At 36.4% G+C, this 24,437-nt stretch overlaps 1 protein-coding gene across 1 annotated transcript in view; it reads right to left on the reverse strand.

The window, feature by feature from the left end:
- The window catches only part of camk1da (calcium/calmodulin-dependent protein kinase 1Da), a 104,646-nt gene that overhangs the window by 33,737 nt on the left and 46,472 nt on the right, over positions 1-24,437 (reverse strand). Inside the window, exon 2 of the mRNA XM_056456030.1 lies at positions 8,223-8,354. Within this exon, the coding sequence (XP_056312005.1) occupies positions 8,223-8,354 (132 nt within the window). The remainder of the gene's footprint in view (positions 1-8,222; positions 8,355-24,437) is intronic.

The raw sequence follows: 24,437 nt of genomic DNA on the forward strand, positions 1-24,437 counted from the left end.
ATTGTTTTTTCATATAATATTTATAATATAAAGTTAATATAAAGTCTACAATTAAATATATATGCACATATGCAGGTTGATATGCATAAACATAGCTAGACATAAACAAACAGTGGTAAAAATCATATTTAATTGCTAATCAAAACATTATTATTATTATTATTATAAATGTTATTATTATTATTATTATTATTATTATTATTATTATTATTATTATTATTATTATTATTATTATAAAGAAAAACACATTGGAAGTAAACTAATGTGTGTATGCATGCATGTGTCTGTTGGAATTAAACACACATTGCCTTAGGGTTTATTTAGGATGTGAATTTAAGCGAGTGGAACATTCCAGACCTCCTCATAAGCATATGAATACTTCAGTGTTGCGCATTTCCATAAGCCCATGAAAATATACAATAAGCACCACCATGCTTTATGCCATGAAGCTGCATGCACTACACACTTTTAGCATTCACATATCTTTACTTGCATTTCAGTTTGTTAAGATAAAGAAAACATTTTACTTTGATTTTAATATATATGCACCAAAAAAAGACTCAATTGCTTTATGAAGCATCTAAATGCAGATCTAGTATAACTGTTGACATCTAATGCGGATGCTGCTTAACAAACTGAAATACGTGTGACAAAAAATAAATTAAAATACATTAAACATTTTTACATGAATCTCGAGAATCTCAAATCTATGCAAAAATCACATTTATAAGGGGCTTAAGCACAGTTGTGTAGCATCAGTCTATGAATATAACCAGCTTTTAATGGTAAAATGTATTAATTGTATTTTTTATAATCACACTTCATAAAAACAGTCTGCAGAAACAATTTGATTGACATTCTCCCTTTCTATTTGTCATCAGATAAGGAAAGCCCCGCCCACTAGTGACGATCTCTCTCTCATTAGCATTGTTTTTGAATCTGCCACTATGCTGACACATAGGCATTTGTAGCTCCGCCCTCAAGAGCACAATCTCATTTGAATTTAAAGCGACAGTCACTAAAATGGCACAATTAAAATCAAAGCCTGAAAGGGGCAGTTTCAGAGTGACATTATTTGTGTGGTATTTTAGGCTGAGCTGAACTTCACATACACACTTTTTTTTACATCTTGTAAAAAAGGGGCTTAATAGGTTCCCTTTAAGATAACCAAAATATTTCAATTAGATTTTTATTGTATATATACACACCGGCCACTTTATTAGGTACACCTTACTAGTACCGGGTTGGACCCCCTTTTGCCTTCAGAACTGCCTTGATCCTTTGTGGCATAGTTTCAACAAGGTACTTGAAATATTCCTCAGAGATTTTGGTCCATATTGACATGATAGCATAACGCAGTTTCTGCAGATTTGTCAGCTGCACATCCATGATGCGAATCTCCCGTTCCACCACATCCCAAAGGGGCTCTATTGGATTGAGTCTGGTGACTGTGGGGGCCATTTGAGTACAGTGAACTCATTGTCATGTTCAAGAAACCAGTCTGAGATAATTCGTGCTTTATGACATGGCATGTTATCTTGTTGGAAGTAGCCATCAGAAGATGAGTACACTGTGGTCATAAAGGGATGGACATGGTCAGCAACAATACTCAGGTAAGCTGTGGCTCTGACACGATACTCGATTGATATTAATGGGCCCAAAGTGTGCCAAGAAAATATCCCCCACACCATTACACCATCACCTTTCATGTTGTTAATGCCAAATTCTGACCCTATCAATTCTGAGACTCATCAAACCAGGCAACGTTTTCTAATCTTCTTTTGTCCAATTTTGGTGAGCCTGTGCGAATTGTAGCCTCAGTTACCTGTTCTTAGCTGACAGGAGTGGCACCAGGTGTGATCTTCTGCTGCTGTAGCCCATCTGCCTCAAGGTTCTTCTGCAGACCTCCATTGTAACGAGTGGTTATTTAAGATACTGTTGCCTTTTTATCAGCTGGAACCACTCTGACCATTCTCCTCTGACCTCTGGCATCAACAAGACATTTGCGCCCACAGAACTGCCGCTCACTGGATATTTTCTCTCTTTTACACCATTCTCTGTAAACCCTAGAGATGGTTGTGCGTGAAAACCCCAGTAGATCAGCAGTTTCTGATACTCGTGACAGCCCGTCTGGCACCAACAATCATGCCACGTTCAAAGTCACTTAAATCACTTTTCTTTCCCATTATGATGCTCGGTTTGAACTGCAGCAGATCGTCTTAACCATGTCTACATGCCTAAATGCATTAAGTTGCTGCTATGAGATTGGCTGATTAGAAATTTGCATTAATGAGCAGTTGGACATTGTACCTAATAAAGTGGCCGGTTAGTGAATATTATAATACACCAAAACAAATAATAAAATTGCTTTACAAAGCATTTAAATACACAACTTTAACTGTTGACATCTAAAGGACGCTGCTTTTAAAAGTGCCTTTTTCATCTCTGTCATATAAGCCAGCAATATTATTGTTTTGTTTTTCTTCCCTGCAGTTAACATCTCTCTCTCTCTCTCTCTCTCTCTCTCTCTCTTTCTGTCTCTCTTCTCTAGTCATGGTAACGCAGTCATGCTGACCATGTGTATACACATTAGCATTGCATTTTAAGTGAATTCTGATCAGCGAGTCCAACTGGCACACGATAACAGGCCGGGCAATGACGCAAGTGAGCGGACAATAACAAGACGCTCATGCGCACATAATGGACGTCGGCAAGCACAGATAATACATTTGTTTTCCCCCAGTCCGCCTTAGTTTCCTATAATTAACTCTCTCTTTCTTCATCCATATGTTCAGCAAAGATTGATCCTCGCAGGTAAAGAAGCAATCATTTCAGATAAAAGGAAAAAAAGCTTCAATTCCCAGAACAATAGACTGGTGTATTTTGTTTTTGTCATAAATGCTCGTATTATGGATGAATCAGAGAGCGAGTGATTCATTGTGTGCCCGATTCATGATTCAGTGAACTGGGAGTCACCTATGATGCAGTGTATTAATATGTTAGCGAATGAATAAATGATGTTTTTTGAGGTCGAATCATACTTTGACATATCGATTTTTGGCAAAAACTGATTATGGAAAAGTTGTCTGCGGGGAGGATTACAAAGCCATTCAGTGGTTTAATATCCCTCTTTCATGCGCTCGCTGCTTTTTTTCTGTCTGTTTCTCTCTTTCAGCAGTGAGTGGGCAGAAGCTGTAGCACGACTCATTCGCTGCCTCTGAAACCATCTTTTTTTCATTTGATTCAAGAGGAGAAAGCATTAAGGGATAGAAGGAACAAAAAACACACACACACATTCTCTATTCCTTCATTTAATAAATATAACACCAATAAAAGAGGTCGTTTGAGAATTAAATAACTAGGATCACTAGCAATTTACCTTTTAAAAGCAGGGTCTCGCTTTGGAAATGGATTTGCTTTTAGATGCTTTTAAGCCAGAGATGATTCACTTCAGAGGTGTTCACGTTATCTGATGTGGCGTGAGATTTGTTTTTATTAAAGAGGAAAAGATCTTATGAATATCTCAGTTGCTTCTCCATGATAGACATACAATACTGTTAGTTTGTTCTTAGTTAGTTAGTTAGTTAGTTAGTTAGTTAGTTAGTTAGTTAGTTAGTTAGTTAGTCATTATTTCGTTAGTTCTTAGTTAGTTAGTAAGTATAGTTAGTTCTTAGTTACTTAATTAGTTCTTAGTTAGTTAGTTAGTTAGTTAGCTAGTAATTTTTTACCAGTTGTAATAACGATTTTGTGGTGGTGTTTAATCAACTACAAAACATGAGACATGAGATACTTTTTGATTTGTTAGTTAGTTCTTGGTTGGTTAGCTAGGTAGTTAGTCAGTTAGTAGTTGTTTTAAAATTTTGAGTTTACCAGTTGTAATAACGATTTTGTGGTGGTATTTATAATCAACTACGAAACATGAGACATGAGATACTTTTTTGATTAGTTAGTTAGTTAGTTAGTTAGCTAGCTAGCTAGTTATTTTGTTAGTAGTTTGTTTAGAATTTTGAGTTTACCAGATTTTGTGGTGGCGTTTATAATCACTTAAGAAATATGAGACATGAGATACTTTTTTGATAGTTAGTTAGCTAGCTAGTTAGTTAGGTAGTTAGTTAGTCGTTTTTTTTAGAATCTTGAGTTTTTCAGTTGCAACAACGATTTTGAGGTGCCGTTTAATCAACTACGAAACATGAGACATGATATACTTTTTTCATTAGTTAGTTAGTTAGTTAGTTAGTTAAGTAGTTAGTTAGTTAGCTAGCTAGCTAGCTAGTTATTTAGTTAGTAGTTCATTTCGAATTTTGAGTTTACCAGTTGTAATAACGATTTTGATGTGGCGTTTATAATCAATTATGAAATATTAGATACTTTTTTGATTAGTTAGTTAGTTAGTTAGTTAGTTAGTTAGTTAGTTAGTTAGTTAGTTAGTTAGTTAGTTAGTTAGTTAGTTAGTTAGTTAGTTAGTTAGTTAGTTAGTTAGTTAATAGTTGTTTTCCAATTTCAAGTTTACCAGTTGTAGTAAAGATTTTGTGGTGGCGTTTATAATCAACTCCGAAACATGAGACACGAGGCACTGTTTTTATTTGTTAGTTAGTTAGTTAGTTAGTTAGTTAGTTAGTTAGTTAGTTAGTTAGTTAGTTAGTTAGTTAGTTCATTTTGAATTTTGAGTTTACCTCATTGGTCCATAATCCTGCACCAAATCTTGTTTGATTGGCTGCTGTATCTATCAGCAGTGTATCACTGAAAGTGGAACACACTGATTTTTTTAAAAGTGGTTGTTAACTATTTATATAGGCTGAATTTAAGCAAACAAATTAAGTTGAACATTGAAAATGTATTGTTTAAAAGTAAATGTTTAAATTTAAATTTAAATTGTTTGCAGCCCCTTACCTTTTCTTTTTAAATCAATTTTAAATGAATCAAACATGAAACAATTAAGTCGTTGTCCCCCCAAAAAACTTAGGAATTGTGTTGTTTCAACTCATTTTAAATAAGCAGTTTGAACAAGCAGCAAAAGTATTTTTCAGAGAGTGCATAGTGCCTGATTAGAACTCAATTCCGTCTCGTGATCTGTGGCTCTGAGCAATAAAACGTTCCCTCTGGGTTATCAAGTCCCATGTCAGGACAAATTGAATTGACTTAAGTATTTAAACATAACATTAGTCAGGCAGCCAGCATCATTCCGAGGCATGCTGGGAGTGTGCGTTAGTGATTCTCCGCGGGTATTATTATTATTAAACTATAACCTACAAAGGCATCTCATTATCTCATTTGGAAATATCTCCATCTCTCTCTCTCTCTATATATATACATGGTTCTGTCATATACATGCGCGAACGGATCACGAACATGCTCTGGTTGCTGATCTAATTACAGGCTTGTGGCATCACCCTGGAGATGGCAGACGGGCTGTCAATCACTGGTTGCTATGATATGAGACAAGGGAGACTGCAAGTTGAAGGACAAAACTGTATGCCCGATCTCCAGGGTGCCATCGCCACGACAACAGCAGTCCATGTCAGAATCACACACAGGCTTTTCTGATGAGTCTCAAGGGAACGCAAGCCATATGTCAGACACACTGAACACACCTGCTTTCATTTGCATTGGTACTAACGGAAAGAATACCGTGTTGTGTGTGTTTGGGATTTAGTCTGCAAGGCTGTTTTGTTGTCTTGGCTTATTGGGAGAATTAAAGGGATAGTTCAACCAAAAAATTAAAAATTAATTTATTCTTCCTGGTGTTGATCTATTGATAGACAGATGTGGCTACTGAGAATGCGCAAGTGAATGAATGTGACCACACAAAGTGCTGCAGTACTGCACGGCACAACATAAAATGGTGTAACACAAGAAAGACATGGCCAGCAGGGGGCAGTTATGTAACATAGGGAACATACCGGACTGATATACATATTTGATGTAGCAGCCAGAGCATTTGAGCGGAACTGAGTGGTGTGACGCTGGTCGTGTGCTCTACTCAGTTGCTAACCACCCAAAGCAAATGCTCCGTTAACTTTCTGCTGACATTGGCCAGTAAACCAGTACAGCTCAGATCCCGTGCCAACATAAAATTTTTAAAAATATATGTAATCGTGATTTTTTTAAAAAATATATAGAGTTAAAGTCAGAATTATTAGCCCCCCTGTTTATTTTTTCCCCAATTTCTGTTTAATGGAAAGAAGATTTTTTTCAACAACAATTTCTAAACATAATAGTTTTAATAACTCATTTCTAATAACTGATTTATTTTATCTTTGTCATGATGACAGTAAATAATATTTTACTAGATATTTTTCAAGACACTTCTATACAGCTTAAAGTGACATTTAAAGGCTTAACTTGGTTAATTAGGTTAACTAGACAGGTTAGAGTAATTAGGCAAGTTATTGAATAATGATGGTTTGATCTGTAGACTATCAGGAAAAAAATATAGCTAAAAGGGGCTAATAATATTGACCTTAAAATGGCTTTTAAAAAATTAAAAACTGCTTTTATTCTAATCGAAATAAAACAAATAAGACTTTCTCTAGAAGAAAAAATATTATCAGACATACTGTGAAAATTTCCTGCTCTGATAAACATCATTTAGGAAATATAAAAAAATAAATAAATAATTTCCAAAGGGGGGCTAATAATTCTGACTTCAACTGTATAGTGCTATAAGGGCTGGGCCAGTTGGCATTTCTGTGTGGAGTTTGCATGTTCCCCCCGTATACGCGTGGTTTTCCTCCGGGTACTTTGGTTTCTCCCACAGTCGAGGCACTGTTAACACTGATAAATAAGGTCATGCATGTATACTCCAATTGTTATATATAAATAATACAGCCATGCACAAATTTGAGGCATTACAAATTTCTTTATAATGGATTGCAAAATAAGAATAAATGATTGGCCTAATTTATTGTATATGCATAATTAATTATAATTTACCAGTTTGTCAATGCCAAGTCAGTGTGGAACTCTTTATAAATATGAATTAGGGAAAATTACTAAAACATCTACAATTGCCTGGCAACCTCAATTTAATCTAGCAAGCTTATTAATATTCATAAGCTCACATACTATGAAATCTGACATCACAAGCCACCCATTTGTAATGATAAAATACAATATATTTGTGTGTGTGCGTGCGTGCGTGCGTGTGTGCGTGCGTGCGTGTGTGCGTGCGTGCGTGTGTGTGCATGTAATATTTTAATGGTTTAAAGTTAATCTTTCTATTAAATATATTTTAAAATGTAATTTATTTCTGTTATTTCTGAATTTTTGCATCATTATTCCAGTCTTTAGTGCTAATTGATTCTTCAGAAATCCTTCTAATATGCAGATTTTTCTGCACAACAAACATTTGTTAATATTGTCTATGTTATAGATCAGGGGTAGGGAACCTATGAATGTAACTAGAAATCAGTTCCTATTGAAAATACAATTGCAATTCCCTTTATATCACATTTTACAGTAAAATAAATAAAATATCAGTTTACAATAAATGAAAATTTTTAACTAATGCTCATGTGTGGCCCGTGGTTTAACTTGAATTGTGACACTAATTCATTCATGAGTGGCAAGGGCAAAAAGAAAAAAAAATTCTATAAAAATTCTATTATATTTGAGTATTCATGGACATAAATGAAGGTTTTGTTTATAAATAAATAAATAAATAAATAAATAAAATTTTTTAAAAAGGTTTTGTTATTTACCCCCCCCCCCCCCCCCCCCCCCCATGGCTCTTTAAAAAAATGCATTTAATAAAAAAAAGTTCTCGACCCCTGTTATAGATAATACCTTTTTAAGAAATTAGAATATAGACATTTTTAGAAAATAGATTTTTTTTCTCCAGAAGAAAAAATATTATAGGAAATACTGTTTTAAATTCCTAGCTCTGTTAAAAATCATGATCATAAGCTCATAATTAAATCTTTAGCTGTATAGTTTAATACTGCACACATTTGTATACTATCCTTTCCATCTAATAGGCTTGTTTTTCATTGTGCGCGCAGTCCAAGCCTCTGTCCACACTCACAGACACACGGTCTGCTCGCGTGCAGCTTCATGGAGCGAAAACATCTGCGGGAGCTTCCCTGCTGTAATTGGACGAGGGCACTGAAGTTACCACAGTAACTGCGGGTCAAACCTCAGGCAAACAAGCTGGCAAACTGAGAGAATGAGTGTGGATGCTGTTGCCATGGGTACAGGTGTGAGGTGTGGGCAATGGAGCTCACTTGCGCAGAACGGCGATCTCGTTCTCGATGCTGCTCTCCTTCCCCTTCAGCGCTTTTTTAGGGATGCATTTCACAGCGTACATCTTTCCCGTGGACCGTTCCTCTGCCAGGACCACTTCTGAGAACGCACCCCTTAAAAAGAGAGAGAGAGAGAAGGTTTCAGTCATGATTGTAGAGCTGGAATATATATATATATATATATATATATATATATATATATATATATATATATATATATATATATATATATATATATATATATATATATATATATATATATATAATAGGTGGGAATAGATAAAAAAATTAACCTAGATTAAAATGGCTTATTTGAATTCTGCTGAAGGCATTCAGAATATGTGTGCTACCCCAATTATAAGTCTTTGAGAATGGGTTTCTCAAGCCAGGTGGCGCATTAGACCAGGGGCTCATCTCCTGTTTTCAGACTGCATCACAAGCTGCTTGAGAAACTCTTCTCTACTATGATAATTGGTGAGGAAAATAAATGATGTTCAATAAGATGTACTTGTGTTTACTAACCGTTTATTCCGTTAAACATAAATTTTGAACTATAAGCCTACACATGCTCAAAACAGCGATTTTTGATCACCTTAATCTGACTAAAGTCATAACTGAAATAAACAGAAATGAAATTAAGACGTGGAGTTTGCATATATTAGTGCCATTATAGAAGTAAACACCACAATCAAGCTATTACCGTCATGTAGGACTTTTTACCATATTTTCCGACAAGATCCACACTTGTTGTCAGTAAAGGACCGCACACACACACACAATCACACACACATCGCGAAAAGCGGAAGTTTTTCTTCTTTCCGTTTGGCGTGCGTTAATATTCCATAACACTCTCACCAGTCCTTACTCCTTATTTGCATCTAATACCCCAGTTTGTCACGGGGGCATGAATGAAATGTGCGTGCGGTATCAAATTTCATTAAAACAACACTCTTCCAATGGAGAATGGATTCTTAAACCGTTTAAGAGACATTTAGACAAAAGCTGATGCTGAAGTGTGTATATAATAAGAAGGTTTTCGTTTTTTGACTTGGAATAGAAGTAAACTTATTGTAGGAGACCTCTGAAACATATTCATCACAGTCATTTTTGACCTTTTTCGTGTTTGTGTGTGTGCGTGTGTGGACGGGTGGCCTGAGATTTGAGAACACTCATTTGCTGATTGAGATCCCTGAGAAAATCTCCATGTCGTCTGCCATCTGCCAGCACACGTAAAAGCTTTTAAAAACACTGAGTAAAGAATTAGGGAATGTTTGCTCAGGCGAACTTACACTGTTGCCACGCTGCTGCAGACACTAAACACACTCTACAGCATGACTGGACATGTGACCACACACACACACACACACACACACACAATAACAAAAAAAAAACTACTTTTTTACTCTTTCTGTCCATGTGAAACCCATCTTTCGCTTTTAATACCTACTTTTTATATGTATATATATATATATATATATATATATATATATATATATATATATATATATATATATATATTAATTATGAAGAATAAGTTTGGGTCATATTTTATTACAAAATGAAAAAACAATGAAAAGATAACTTCTAATGAGATAAATATGAAATAAAATTCACAAAATGCATGGAGGTCAGGGACAGTACCTCTGGACTGGGCAACTGGGATGGTGGTTCCCATTTTTAAGAAGAGGGACAGAAGGTATGTTCCAACTAAAGGGAGATCACACTCCTCAGCCTCCCTGGGAAAGCCTATGGCAGGGTGCTGGAGAGGAGGATCCGGCCGATAGTTGAACCTAGGATTCAGAAGGAACATTGCGGTTTTCGTCCAGGCCGTGGTACCCTGGACGAGCTTTATACCCTCACCAGGGTGCTCGAGGGTTCATGGGAGTATGCCCAACCAGGTCACATGTGTTTTGGGGACTTGGAGAAGGCATTCAACCATGTCCCTTGTGGCATTCTGTGGAGTGTGCTCCGGGAGTATGGGGTCAGAGGTGCTTTGTTAAGGGGTGTGTTGTTCTTGTGTGACCAGAGTAGGAGTTTGGTTTGCATTGCCGACAATAAGTCAAACTCAAACCAGTGCATGTTGGGCTGTCTTTTGTCATCAATTCTGTTCATAATTTTTATGGAAGGAATTTCATAGCGTAGCCTTGGGCTAGAGGGCGTCCGGGTCGGGGACAACAAGATCTCATCTCTGTTATTCGCAGAAGATGTTCTTCTGTTGACTTTATCGAACATGGACCTTCAGCATGCACTGGGGCGGTTTGCTGCAGAGTGTGACATGGCTTGGATGAGTATCAGCACCTCCAAGTCCGAGGCCATTGTGCTCCACCAGAAAAAGGTGGTTTGCCATTGACAGGCAGATTGGTGAAGTGTCAGCGCAGTAATGAAGTCAATGTATCGGTCCGTTGTGGTAAAGAAGGAGCTGAGACGAAAGGCAAAGCTCTCGATTTACCGGTCAATCTACGTTCCTACTCTCGCCTATGGTCATGAGCTTTGGGTCATGACAGAAAGGACAAGATCTCGGATACAAGCAGCCGAAATGAGTTTCCTTTGCAGGGTAACAGGGCGCACCCTTATAGATAGGGTGAGGAGCTCTGTCACCTGAGAGGAGCTCGGAGTAGATCTGCTGCTCCTCCACATCGAGAAAAGTCAGCTGAGGTGGCTCGGGCATCTGTTTCGGATGCCTCCTGGACGCCTACCTAGGGAGGTGTTCCAGGCATGTCCCAGAGGGAGGAGGCCTCGGGGAACACCCAGGACACGCTGGAGGGACTATGTCTCTCGGCTGGCCAGGGAACGCCTCAGGATCCCCCTAGAGGAGCTGGAGGAAGTGTCTGGGGAGAGGCAAGTCTGGGGTTCTCTCCTAAGACTGCTGCCCCCATTACCCGGTTGAAAATGAATGAATGAATGTATGGCACATATAATTTTTCTTTTTTGATTAAAATAAAAAAAAATTCTAACTGATAAAATTTCTAAATTGATTTTAATAAATTCATTGTTTTTGGACAGTATGACTTTATTTATTATTTTCTATTAGTGAAATTTAGATGTAACGTAAACATTTAAATGTTTAATTATAAAATTAATGCCACACTGCAAAACACCTCCACTATCCCATAACTATGCTACTTTTTGACTCTGAGATTTGATATTTCTTGTGAGATTCACTTTTATTAGTGTCTCTTTTTACAAAGAAAAAAATTCTCAGACAGGATTAAAATACACAGAAATTAGAATAGAAACAGTCTGCACCACTACCCTCCACAACACACACACACACACACACCCTGCTGAATTAATCCCTGATTAACTCTGTCATTTTTTCTCAGCTCTCTTCAAGGCAACATGAACATGAATCATAAAACGCACACAGGCTTGGCTGGAAACAAGCATGAAACGCCGCAGCCAAAATGAATTCCTCTAAGCTCCCCAGCAACCAGCACCTCTGAACCGCCATTTACAGCAGCAAAGAGAGCAATTAACAGAGAGGAAGATGATAAGGACAACACGCGGTTATTATACTGTTGATGAACGAAACCATCATCAATCAAATGACTGTACTTTTGCCGCCAAAATGTAGGTGGTGGCTAGGGTGTTACTAGGCTAAGCAGACTTTGATATTCAAGTCTCTAAGCATTTATTATTATTATTTCGGTTTCAATTTCAGTTCAGTACATCATATTAAACTGAAGGTATATGAGACTAGAAATTAAATATTTAATTTTATTTGGTAAAAATTACTGTAAAATAGTATATATTACATTTCTATCATAACGTATTTGATGTATTTTAATCATATTTGTAATCGTTTTATGTTAGCTTGGTTAGTTTTATGTTCTGTTGACAATTATTCCGAGCTGCACTTTATCAACCATCTCTTCATCTTGTTCTCTAAATATCGCCATCAACTAGTTCATCTAAATTCCTGACACAACATTAACTGCCTCTGCAAAGCACCGTTAATGAAACAGTCATCAAAATGACACATCTCACATTTAATGAAATGAAAAATCGAAATGAAAACAGGAAGCCAGGCAGAAAGAGAGGGAGGAGAGGCGACAGGGAGCACAGCACGTAGCAGGAGAGAAAATCCTGATGAATGAACACTGAAAGAAAATGTGAATGAAGCATCCGACACACATCCTAACTGGCCACAACTCATACGCACACACAAACACAGGTTTGTTTTTGTGAATTATGGGGACATTCAATAGGTTTCCATGGTTTTTATACTGTATTCTTCTATTGTCCTACCCCAACCCTATACCTAACCCTACCCCTCACTGGAAACTGTACAGTTCTACTTTCTTGAAATAAAAAAGATTTATAAGCCTTTTTAAAATGGGAACATCAGCAATGTCCTCATAATTCACCATCTCACAATTCACATATGTGTCCTGATATGTCACAAACATACACACACACACACACAAACGTTGGTATTGGTGGTTTATGAGGACTCTCCAATGGCGTACTATATTTCATACTGTAAAAACACTTATTATATGGACCTACCCTATACCTCCCCCTAACCCCAACCCAAATTTTGAATATTACAAGATTATTAAATATGTTTTAGGTGTTTTGAATTACAAGGACAGACAGAACAGGACAAACAGATGTACACAGGAAATCAAGAGTTGTAGTCTTAAACAGACGGATAGATGGTCAAAGGCAGGCAGCAGACAGGAATAAACAATAAAACAAAGCAAACGTCAAACACGAAAGACAAGGCAAGGGAAACGCGTCGTAATGATCCAATAACTGTTAACAAGACTCAGCAATGATGTGTGTGTGTGTGTGTGCACTGTATTTATAGTCCTTGTAATGAATGAATGATGAGCCTCAGCTGTGTGTGTGTGTGTGTGTGCGTGTGTGTGTGTGTGTGTGCGTGTGTGTGTGTGTGTGTGTGTGTGTATAATGACCAGAACTCAGAACAGATGCGTGTGAGCGGTGCATGACTGGAACTTGTAGTCTATGTAATGGCGGATTTGTAATCCTTTGCGATCTGCGTGTTTATCAGTGATCTGCAGCCGCTCGATAACTGGTGATCATAACAAATACCTAAGTCATCATACCCATGTCATAAAATTGTACAAAGTTATGCTCTTGACCACCAAAACCAGTGCACACGCACACATGTTGGTTTTAATGGTTTATGGGGACATTGTAAAAAATGTGTATTATATGCCCTACACTACCCTTAACCCGTAAGTGTTCCACACAATTCCTTCAAGTTGTCCCAACATAAAACAATTCAGTTTCCCCCTAAAAAACGTAAGAACTGTGTTGTTTCAACTCATTTTAAGTAGTATGTAGTACTAAGTAGTTTGATCCAAGTATGATTTTAAACATTTTGTACTACAAAGACATAAGGCATGTCCTCATAAACCACCTTGGCTTTGTAATACCTAGGTCACAGCCATGTCATCATAAAAAATTGCGTCCTAATAAACCAGCGAAACCAGTACACGCACACACCCGTTTATAAATGGCATAAATTTCAGGCCACAGGTGAAAGAGCAATACAAGCTGGATTTCTATGATACGTGAGAGCCTCTACCTGTCAAATGTGATCAAGCGTGTGTTTTTCAGTGGCAGGCGTGTTGCCGAATCGTAATCAAACTAGATACAGCTAAACCAGCAAACGCACACACACGCACACAAACATATAAGCATCGTGCGTATCATTTCTGCATCCACAAGTGCAGCTGCAGATTTGAGCCCCAGCTGCGTCTGAGATGTGTGTGTGTGTGAGGGAAAGGGCAGCACACGAGCAAACAGAAAAATGAGAAAACGTGTGTTTGTAAATGTGCTTCAATTTGTGTTTCTGAAGTGAGGGCAGCGGCCCGTGAGGCTGCTTTTCTCCCTCCTTTTGCTGAATGACTGGAATTTTTGTCAGCACGGCTCCACTGACTCTGTGATTTGATGGGAAATGCTTTGGAGTTTCCTGATGCAACCGCCGAGATTCAATCAGGATAAATGTGCTGACATTTGATGGGTTTTTTAATACTAAACATCAGACTGAAAACAAACTTTTCAGATTTGATTTAAAAAAAATACATTGATTTGAATGAACAAATTTCTTATGATTTTGGAACACAAATGAACACGTTTAATCAGATTTGAGATTTTTTTTTGTCCATTCACCCAAGATTTGATTCGATATACTACTGTATGCTTACATTTTCAAGGCAAGGTAGGACAAGTTTATTTCTATAGCACATTTCAAACACGATGGTAATTCAAAGTGCTTTACATAAACAAGAATAAAAGAAAGCAGAAAATAAAAACAACAAAGAATAAAATATTAAAAACAGATTAAAATGTATTAAAAACAGGTTATAAATGAATGAAAAAGAAAAGAAAGACATAATAGTGTGATCTGTGGGACGTAGCACAGTGCTCATTGAGTAAAGGCTAAACAGATGTGTTTTCAGTCTTGATTTGAATGTGCCTAATGTCGGAGCACATCTGACCTAATGATCTGAGGGATCTGTTGGGTTTGTATTCGGTGAGCATATCTGCAATGTATTGAGGTCCTAGGCCATTTAGTGATTTATAGACAAGTAGTAATACTTTAAAACATATTCCAAATGTAACTGGGAGCCAGTGTAAAAACCTGAAGACAGGTGTAATCTGCTCTGATTTTCTGGTTCTCGTCAGAATCCTGGGAGCAGCGTTTGGGATGAGCTGCAACTGTCTTTTTGGGAAGGCCAGCGAGGAGTCCATTACATATTTTACCACATTCTTACCCTGTTATTTACTTGTTTATTTCATTTCTTGTCTTTTGTTTTTGTCTTACCCGCTTTCTTGAAAATGGTAACAGCGGGAAAGCTGTCCATATGGAGGTAAGCGGTCAGCAGGTATTGCAAAATGGAACTGCATCATACGCCACGTAGCGTTCATTTTAAAAACGAAATGCAGCCATTTGTACCTCTGGCTACATAATTTGCGATCTCCAGAAATGTATATAGGGCTACATTTTCAGAATGAGCCTATGTTGCAATCATTTTCAATTGCATATCTCCACTGAGCTTTTCGCTTGATGTTTAATATAATCTCATTGTTATTTTTGCTTTCAGATGCATTGTGTAATTAACATTCATTGAGGCCATGCTAATCGTAACTCCATCCTGTCCTCTTTAAAGCAGCTCTCATTGTCTGTTTCTCTCTGCAGTTTAGGCAGTAATAAGTGGATGTTATGTGTATAATTTGTCAACCGTTCCCTGGAGAAGACAGCGGCACAGAAACCCATCTAGTGAGAATATGTGTGTGTTTGTGCACACATGAGTCATTGACTGACAATCACAGCGGCTCAGTTCCATCCCGTATGAGCACTTGTCGATGCATATTGACATATAGTTTCCTCAGCAGGCATCTAGTTCACACATACACACAAAAACGATCTCATCTCTATGCCCTAATACCTACGGGGCTTTTCACACTACACTTAGCCCTGTGTTTTCTTCACTCTAAACACTGCTTTTAACTCCAGGTAAAGAAAAGCACTTGTAATCTGGAAGCAGAGTCAGTACTACTTTTTATCTAGGGGTTTGAAACGCTACTCCAGAGCTTTACTGGTGTTAACCCTTCATTGTCTAGTTAAACGTGCATTGCGAAACGATATGTTTTAGCAACCAACAAATAATTGCATGCGTAATATTCATGTGCTTTGGAAAGTTATGGAAAAATTGTGTTACTGTATACACTCACCGGCCACTTTATTAGGTAAACCTGTCCAACTGCTTGTTTACGCAAATTTCAAATCAGCCAATCACATGGCAGCAACTCAATGCATTTAGGCATGTAGACATGGTCAAGATGATCTGCTGCAGTTCAAACCGAGCATCAGAATGGGGAAGAAAGCTCATTTAGGTAACTTTGAACTTGGCATGGTTGTTAGTGCCAGACGGGCTGGTCTGAGTATTTCAGAAACTGCTGATCTACTGGGATTTTCATCTTTGGAATGTGGTGGAACAAGAGATTCACATCATGGATGTGCAGCTGACAAATCTGCAGCAACTGCGTGATGCTATCATGTCAATATGGACCAAAATCTCTGAGGAATATTTCCTGTACCATGTTGAATCTATTCCACGAAGGATTAAAGCAGTTCTGAAGGTAAAAGGGGGTCAAACCCGGTACTAGTAAGGTGTACCTAATAAAGTGGCCGGTAAGTGTATGTTAATAGTGGCTAAAAATAACAATATTCACATTTGAGAAGGAAATCATAAGATATTGATGAAAAAAAAAAAATTGAAGTGTAGAAAACACTGTAAAAATGTTGGGATCCACACAGTGGCATTGTGCAAAATGCAGGCCGCAAAAAGAGCGCGGGGGGAGTTGTGCGATCACATACTGAAGAGCGGGGGGGTGGGGGTGTTGACGCAGGGCCCCCCCGTCCGCTACGCCACACAAATCCTTCAAGTTGCTGCTTATTAATAGTTAATATGTTAGTAGTTAGGATTAGGTATTAGGTAGGATAAGATCATGCAGAATATGTATTTTATAAGTGCTAATAAACAGCCAATATATTGATGATAGGGAGGTAATAATCAATAGTGACAATTTGTACTGAAAATAAAGTGTTACTCTTTTTTTTTTTTGCAGTTATCAATATAATCAATCAACCAGGAAGAGTGTGGTCATAGTTGTTGTTTTTTGTTGTTGTTGTTTTTATCCTATTTGCCTTCAGTGTACTGCCTTAAAGAGCCATGAAACCCCCCTTTTTTGGTTCAAGTCTACCTCAGAATTTTTTTTAAAAATGCTCTGAGATGGGCGTAGAGCAAGCAGAGGGAGGTGTGGGCGTGGCCAGCAGAGCAGGGAAAAAAGAGGGGAGCGAACAGTTGTCAGTTGGCTCACAAAATGAGACACAAACTGTGAGGAGATGCATGATTTGATTAATTTAACGCATGATTTACAAAATTAAAATGCAAATAAATAATCAGTAAGTAATTTAATGCCCTGCTACATATGTTATTTGTTATTTCATGTACACATAACAAATTGTTATATCATCATAAAGATAATCGTGTTTATATAAACACTATAAATCCCCGGGTCTGAATGCAGACACAGTGGATAGGAGTGCAGCAGGTCTCTTGCCCAATCTATTCCTACCATTAACCCTGCGAACATTAATAGGCGAACACAGCAGCACAGATAGGTGATGTGTCTGAATGGTAACAAACTCAACTGATAAAAGACAAAGTCCGCTATTGTCCAACTCTTATACAGCTTTCTCAACAAAAATGTTTGCTGCAAACCAACAGCTTTGCTGTATCGGCCCTGACAGAATCGCAGGGAAAAACATGCAACAAACCCTGTGGATCATGGAAACATACAACGCGGGTCACGACACCAAAATTGTTGTGAAATTCTAAGATGAGCCAAAAACCAGGGAGAACTTTCGGGTATCTTCAAAGCAGAATTCTTTAATAAGAAACTCGCCGTCTCTGTGGCGTCATCAAAAGAACTCTGAACTGGTACAGCAGGCACTCAGTTTTAAATACATACAAACGTAAACAAAGCATGCAAATGAAGTGTTGTAGTCAGCAGGGTAAATTACCTTTTCCTCCAGCCCCAATCTTATCAGCATATAAGTACCCATTCACGATACATTTTAGCATGAAAACAAAGTGTGCAAATGACGTACTGGGGTCATACTGCGGCCAGTTGACCCACTTGAAAGGGTTACTTTGCCATTTGTTAGACAATAGACACAACTGTGCTTTGAAACTGACAATTTGCATTACTTTGGAGACATGAGACAGTGTTTCACATATAGGCTTCCTTAGAATGTATTGAATATATTGAATATATATATATATATATATATATATATATATATATATATATATATATATATATATATATATATATATACATTTAAAGAAATTTGTAATCGTTCAGGTCTCACAGCTTGGCAGGTCTGCCTTGCCTTTGGAACGCACGTCCATATAATAATTAATAAGCAGGGTCTTCTCATAGGATAAGAAAACTCTATGAATAATAATGAGAAATGCATGGGTGCATCATCACTCCCCTAGCAGATTCACTACGATACAGATTTTGATCCCGCTCCAAAAACTATTTAAACCCAGAGAATAAAATTAGCTGACAAAAGCTCAAAATTACCCAGTTTTCCCCACGATTAAAGCTAACAGGTGCTGATGTTGTCTTAACTGTTGCTCAACACACACAAATCTGTTAAAATCTCAAAAAAAAGTACTCAAGGGTGTCTTGAAGTTTTAATAAAATCTTGGTTTAAGATTTTCATGTACATATAGTTCACACAATATATTTTACTTTAACAAACTAAAGTGGATTAAACATAAAACAACTAAGTTGTCCCAGAATAAGACTTAATAATTGTGTTGTTTCAGCTCATTTGAACAAGCAGCAAATGTAATTTTTCTTGAGAGTGTAAGATGGCCTAGTACTGAAACACATTTCCATTTCAGCACTTTCCCGGTCACTCATTAACCTGATGCCAATGCATTCTGCAGTTCATTGTGAACTTGGTTATTCATGCATCTCAGTGGCTTCCCTCCGCCTGACCCTTTATTGCAAATCCGTTTGTTACAGCAGTCTAAAGCAGGGGACACGAAGAGACTGATGATGTAATCAACTGGCAACTACACTCAACCCAAGATAAAAAGCCTTAGAAATGGGAATCCGCGGGTATAAAAACAGTCCTCATTCTCAGAGAACTGCAAATTCAAAAAGTGCTTTGCAAATCGCCATTACAGTGGCTCGTTTCAATTATTTTCTGCTTTAAGTATTCGTCAGCATTTTCTGCAATGAAGCATCCGTTCCTTTTGATGTTGAAGGAATCGGTCGCTCTGCCAAAGGGAATTAAAGCGAGAGCAGAAAATCCACTGCAATTGATTGCCTAAGTCTCAATCTCTTGTTTGGAGCTGTCCGATTTCCCATTAAACACAGGTGGAAACACACAACTTTTCATTAAGGAAAGCTTGTTTGTGCATTACAGCCTATGAATGCCAAAATAAAACCAAAATAAACATCACCCTTCGAAAAACATATGCATTTTACTTTCACTATCAAATTCGTGAGAGTGAGAAATTGCATGGAAATAGCGTTTCTAATGCATCTCTCTAATGATAACTATAGTTTATACACCAGACATGCAAACAACTCATTGCTGAGAATAGCTTTTTTATAGCTATTTTATAGTTTTCATTATCAAATCAATTATAAAAATCACATATTTAACACGCAAGTTCATGTTCAGATTTTACGGTTAGAAAAACTATCATACGTCAACATATAGTCAACATATATTTCAAAATATTGTAGAAATGGTGGTTACATGTCCTTTTTCAACCATTGAATAACAAATATGCACATATTAACATAATTTCTGTACTTTAATTTACGAGGAAAACCTCTTGAGATTTGTAATCATCTTTTCAAGTGTGTCATGGAGTATAATTCCCTATAATATACTCTATATAAAGTATAACTTACAACATATTTGGCTATATATTATTAGATATATATATGGGCCCTAAATTAATCACTAATACACCAAAAAGTTATCACATAACCCCAATTATTTATTATAGACAATGAATCGTCAGCTAAACTTCACCATCGTGAGAGTGCTAAAAAATGTTCCAACACAAATCGATCAAGTTAACTTAATTGTTCTTACAAATTAAAGTTGACTGAACATAAAACAGTTGTCACAAAAAAACTCTTTGTTTTGTTTTGTTTTGTTTTGAATTTTGTTGATTCAGCTCAGTAGTTTGAACAAACAGCGACGTGTTCATTGGTTAGTCTAGTTATCCAATCACATCCTTATCTAAGGCACATCAAGGAATTTATTCAGTAAATATGTTTCCATTATAGTTTATTAACAAATCTTTATACTCGATTAAACATTTATCTGACTCAATTGACCACAAACAGTTATAATGTGCATTTTTAGAATTTATGCACATCTTGGAGTTTCCATTCAGCATTTTTGTATTGCAATATCTTAAAATATACAAAAACAATAGCTGAATGGAAACATGGTTAAAGGGGGTTTGGTTGTGGAATTGTCTCAAACAGAAAGATAATGCTTGTTAAAAATAAAAATCCCATCCCTGCTAGATTAGGTGCAGTTGTGGAGATAATCTCAGCACGGCTCAGTTTGACCCTCACTCAGATTAACAGATCAGCAGCTAAAGCTGACAGAAACAATTTACTTTACGCTTTTCTCATTAAGTGGACAGAAGAGAGGAGCCGATCGAAAGGTCAATGTGTGGTTTGCACTATGGATATTACAGTATAACAGTAAGCAGCAGTAATAGCATTTTTAAATGACTGTTATTAGCATAAATATGCTGGAATTTCAAGCAGATGTCACAAATAAAATGTTTCTTTTTTGTGTTATGAAAGTACTGTATTTTATGTCCACCAGCAATTAAAATATTAAATTATTTAAGTTATAAAAATACCCTGAACATTCTAGAATGGAGAGAGAGTATTCATAATACAGTTTGAGCATATTATTATCTAATCTATAATATACAATAAACTGGCTATTTTAAAAAATATATAATGTTGAATATACAAAGGTCAACAATAAATCAAATGATGATAGGCTGCTGTTACATAACCTGAATTTAATAAAACATAAAAAATGTATGGTTTAATAAAAATATATCCATAATTACATGACAGTTGGGCATCACGGTGGTGCAGTGAGTAGCACGATCACCTCAAGAAGGTCGCTGGTTCGAATCCCAGCTGGGTCAGTTGGCGTTTCTGTGTGGAGTTTGCATGTTCTCCCCGTGTTTGCGTGGGTTTCCTCCGGGTGCTATAGGTGAATTGGGTAAGCTAAATTGTCCGTAGTGTATGTGTGTGACTGAGTATGTATGGATGTTTTCCAGTGATGGGTTGCAGCTGGGCATTCACTGCATAAAACTTATGCTGGATAAGTTGGCGGTTCATTCCGCTGTGGCGACCCCAGATTAATAACGACACTAAGCCGAAAGGAAAAAGAATTAATAAATGAATGAATGAATGTACCTGATAGTTGTATTTTGCATGAACAATTTCTAGAATGGGAATTTTAGAGATAAAGCCCATTAAGAATATCTTTGTACAGTTTCAATATTTATTTAAATTAATATTTATTTAATATTATTTTATGTTAATTTGTATTTATTTTCTTTCATATAAAGTTAAGCTTTTGATTTAGTTTCAAGCCAAGGGGAATATTATTTGTAGTAATTTATAATATAATATAATATAATATAATATAATATAATATAATATAATATAATATAATATAATATAATATAATATAATATAATATAATATAATATAATATAATATAATATAATATAATATATGCCCAAGGTAGTGTGCTTTGTGATATAAAGTACTTACAGTGTGTGAAATAAGCATTGAACACGTCACCATTTTTCTCAGAAAACCTATTTCTAAAGGTGCTGTTGACTTGAAAATCACCAGATTTTGGTAACAACCAGTGAAATGCATATAGGCAAAGACAACAATATTAATTAGTTTACAAATGAAGTTATATGTAACAAAATTAAATGACACAAGGAAAGAGGATTGAACACATGAAGAAAGGAAGGTGTAGAAAGGCATTGAAAGCCCAGACAGCAGCTGAAATCCCTCAGTACGTATTCAGCAGTTGCCCTTCGTCATTGTAAATTAATATTAGCTGCTTCAGTCCAACATCTACATTATCAGGATGATGAAGATGAAACCAGAGTGGACATTTCAGCAAGACAATGATCCAAAACACAGCCAAGGAAACTCTCAAATGCTTTCAGAGGAAGAAAATCAAGCTGTAGAATGGCCTAGCCAATCACCTGACTTGAATCCAATATAGAATACAAAATAAAGAGCAGATTTGATAGACGAGACGCACAGAAGATCTTTACACTATGTTGGAGTCTGTGACAAACTCACGCCTGAGCAATGCATGTGACTTCATTCCCCATATGAGAGGTGTCTTTAAGCTGCCATCACCAAAAAAAGCCTTTTATATAAAGTATTAAACACATTTCAGTAGTTCAGCACTTTCTCCTGGTGTTATTTGATTGTTATTACACAGTACTCATTTCTCAGATTTGTTTTGTTTTATTTTTATGTCTGTATTGTTTGGGTTTTTACCAAAATCTGGTTCAATTCCATGTCAAAAGCTCCTTTAGAAATATTATTCCCAGGAAAAAACATGACGTGTTGAATACTTTCCCCCCACCTGTATGTACAGTCAGGGTTATTACACCTAATTTCTTTTGAAATAAAATAATATAAGTGTCCAGTTTAACTTAGTATGCTAAAATAATTACAAATAAATATTAATCAAAATATATATATACAAAATATATCTAAAAATGAACCAAAATAATACAACATTACTAAAATAATAACAGACGTTCACATTTAAACTGAGAACGTCAGTAAAAAAAACGACAGTAGTATATTAATACTACTACAGTAGTATACATAATCTACTACTACATGCTAAAAATACACACTACTGGAAAGCATCAGTGTCTCAGCCTTTAGTGACCAGCCGGATGAAAGGTTAATTTTCCTAATTGGCGTCCAGACAGCAGATCATGTGGATTAGTGAATGGATTACCGCACATTTGATTTCCCTCTGGAATACATGAACTTCCGACATACTGTAGAAGATGAGAGATTTGAGCTGCGCCTGAGACCGCATGATCAATGACAGGCAGTAAATATTAAATATAGTTTAATCAGAGACCTTGTGAGCAGACAGTTATGCTGACGCAGGAGCTGAGAAGATTTACAGCCAATAATGCCCTGTACGAGCACACACACACACACACACACACTCTAAACTACAATATTACATGTACATGAACTCAAAAAGTATATATGCACATCCATCAAAAATTTAATAGTGCTGTTGCCAAAGCAATTACAGTCAGGGGTGTAATAGTAACACTGTGTGCTGCTCAATTTTCACACTAGAAGACAAATAAATAAATAAACCTAGAGAAGATCTAAATGAAACAACCTGAAGGAAAACAGTGTGTATTGAGGTTACATGTCTTTGCTTGAAACCATTAAAGTCATCTAGTCCAACAATTCATCAACCAAACCCTGAAACCAACACACACACACATAAATACACACACAGAATCCATTATTTATTAACTTCTGACAATTAATCATTGCAATTGGTTTCTTTGCCTGCAGGGATCAATAGTCAGCACTGCAACAAATAAGAATAAAGGATCATTTGGAAGCGTCTACAGCTTTGGTGTGCGTGAGCAAACAACAGACACTGCAGTTGTTGTTTGTTTTATGGAGAATATTATTTGTAGCACGTATAATGCATCTCTAGAAATAAATATGCATATAAATGTATAGTTTCTCTACTGTATTTACAATTTGACATTTCAAATGAATGATTAAAAAGCTGTATAAATAAACAGGCATGTTACACTATGCCGTGTGCACTATGGTGTAGATTAAATATATATTTACAATTAAAACCATAAAAGCGAAACAATATTTGTTATTGGAAATGAAGTCAACATTAACACCTTAAATACATTTTTACAGAGCTATTACCGTGGAAATATATATTTAATTGAACTAATATATATATATATATATACTTAATTAATATATATTATAACTTAATTAACTATAATAATACTATTTAAATTAATAAGAATTACTAAAAATAAAAATATTCAAATTTTTAATCATTAAAAAATACAAATAAATAAATAAATAAAGTATTTTTATGGAGCTATTACTGTGGCCACTCACCGGCCACTTTATTAGGTACACCTGTCCAACTGTTGTTAATGCAAATTTCTAATCAGCCAATCACATGGCAGCAACTCAGTGCATTTAGTCATGTAGACATGGTCAAGACCATCTGAAAACAGAGCATCAGGATGGGGAAGAAAGGTAATTTAAGTTATTTTAATGTAGAATGGTTGTTGGTGGCAGACGTGCTGGTCTGAGTGTTTCAGAAACTGCTGATCTACTGGAATTTTCACGCACAACCATCTCTAGGGTTTGCAGAGAGAATCGTCTGAAAAGAGAAAATATCCAGTGAGCGGCAGTTCTGTGGGTGCAAATGCCTTGTTGATGCCAGAGGCTGTTAGGAGAATGGCCAGACTGGTTCCAGCTGATAGAAAGGCAACAGTAACTCAAATA

This window comes from Danio aesculapii, chromosome 4, assembly GCF_903798145.1.
Source record: "Danio aesculapii chromosome 4, fDanAes4.1, whole genome shotgun sequence".
NCBI lineage: Eukaryota > Metazoa > Chordata > Actinopteri > Cypriniformes > Danionidae > Danio > Danio aesculapii.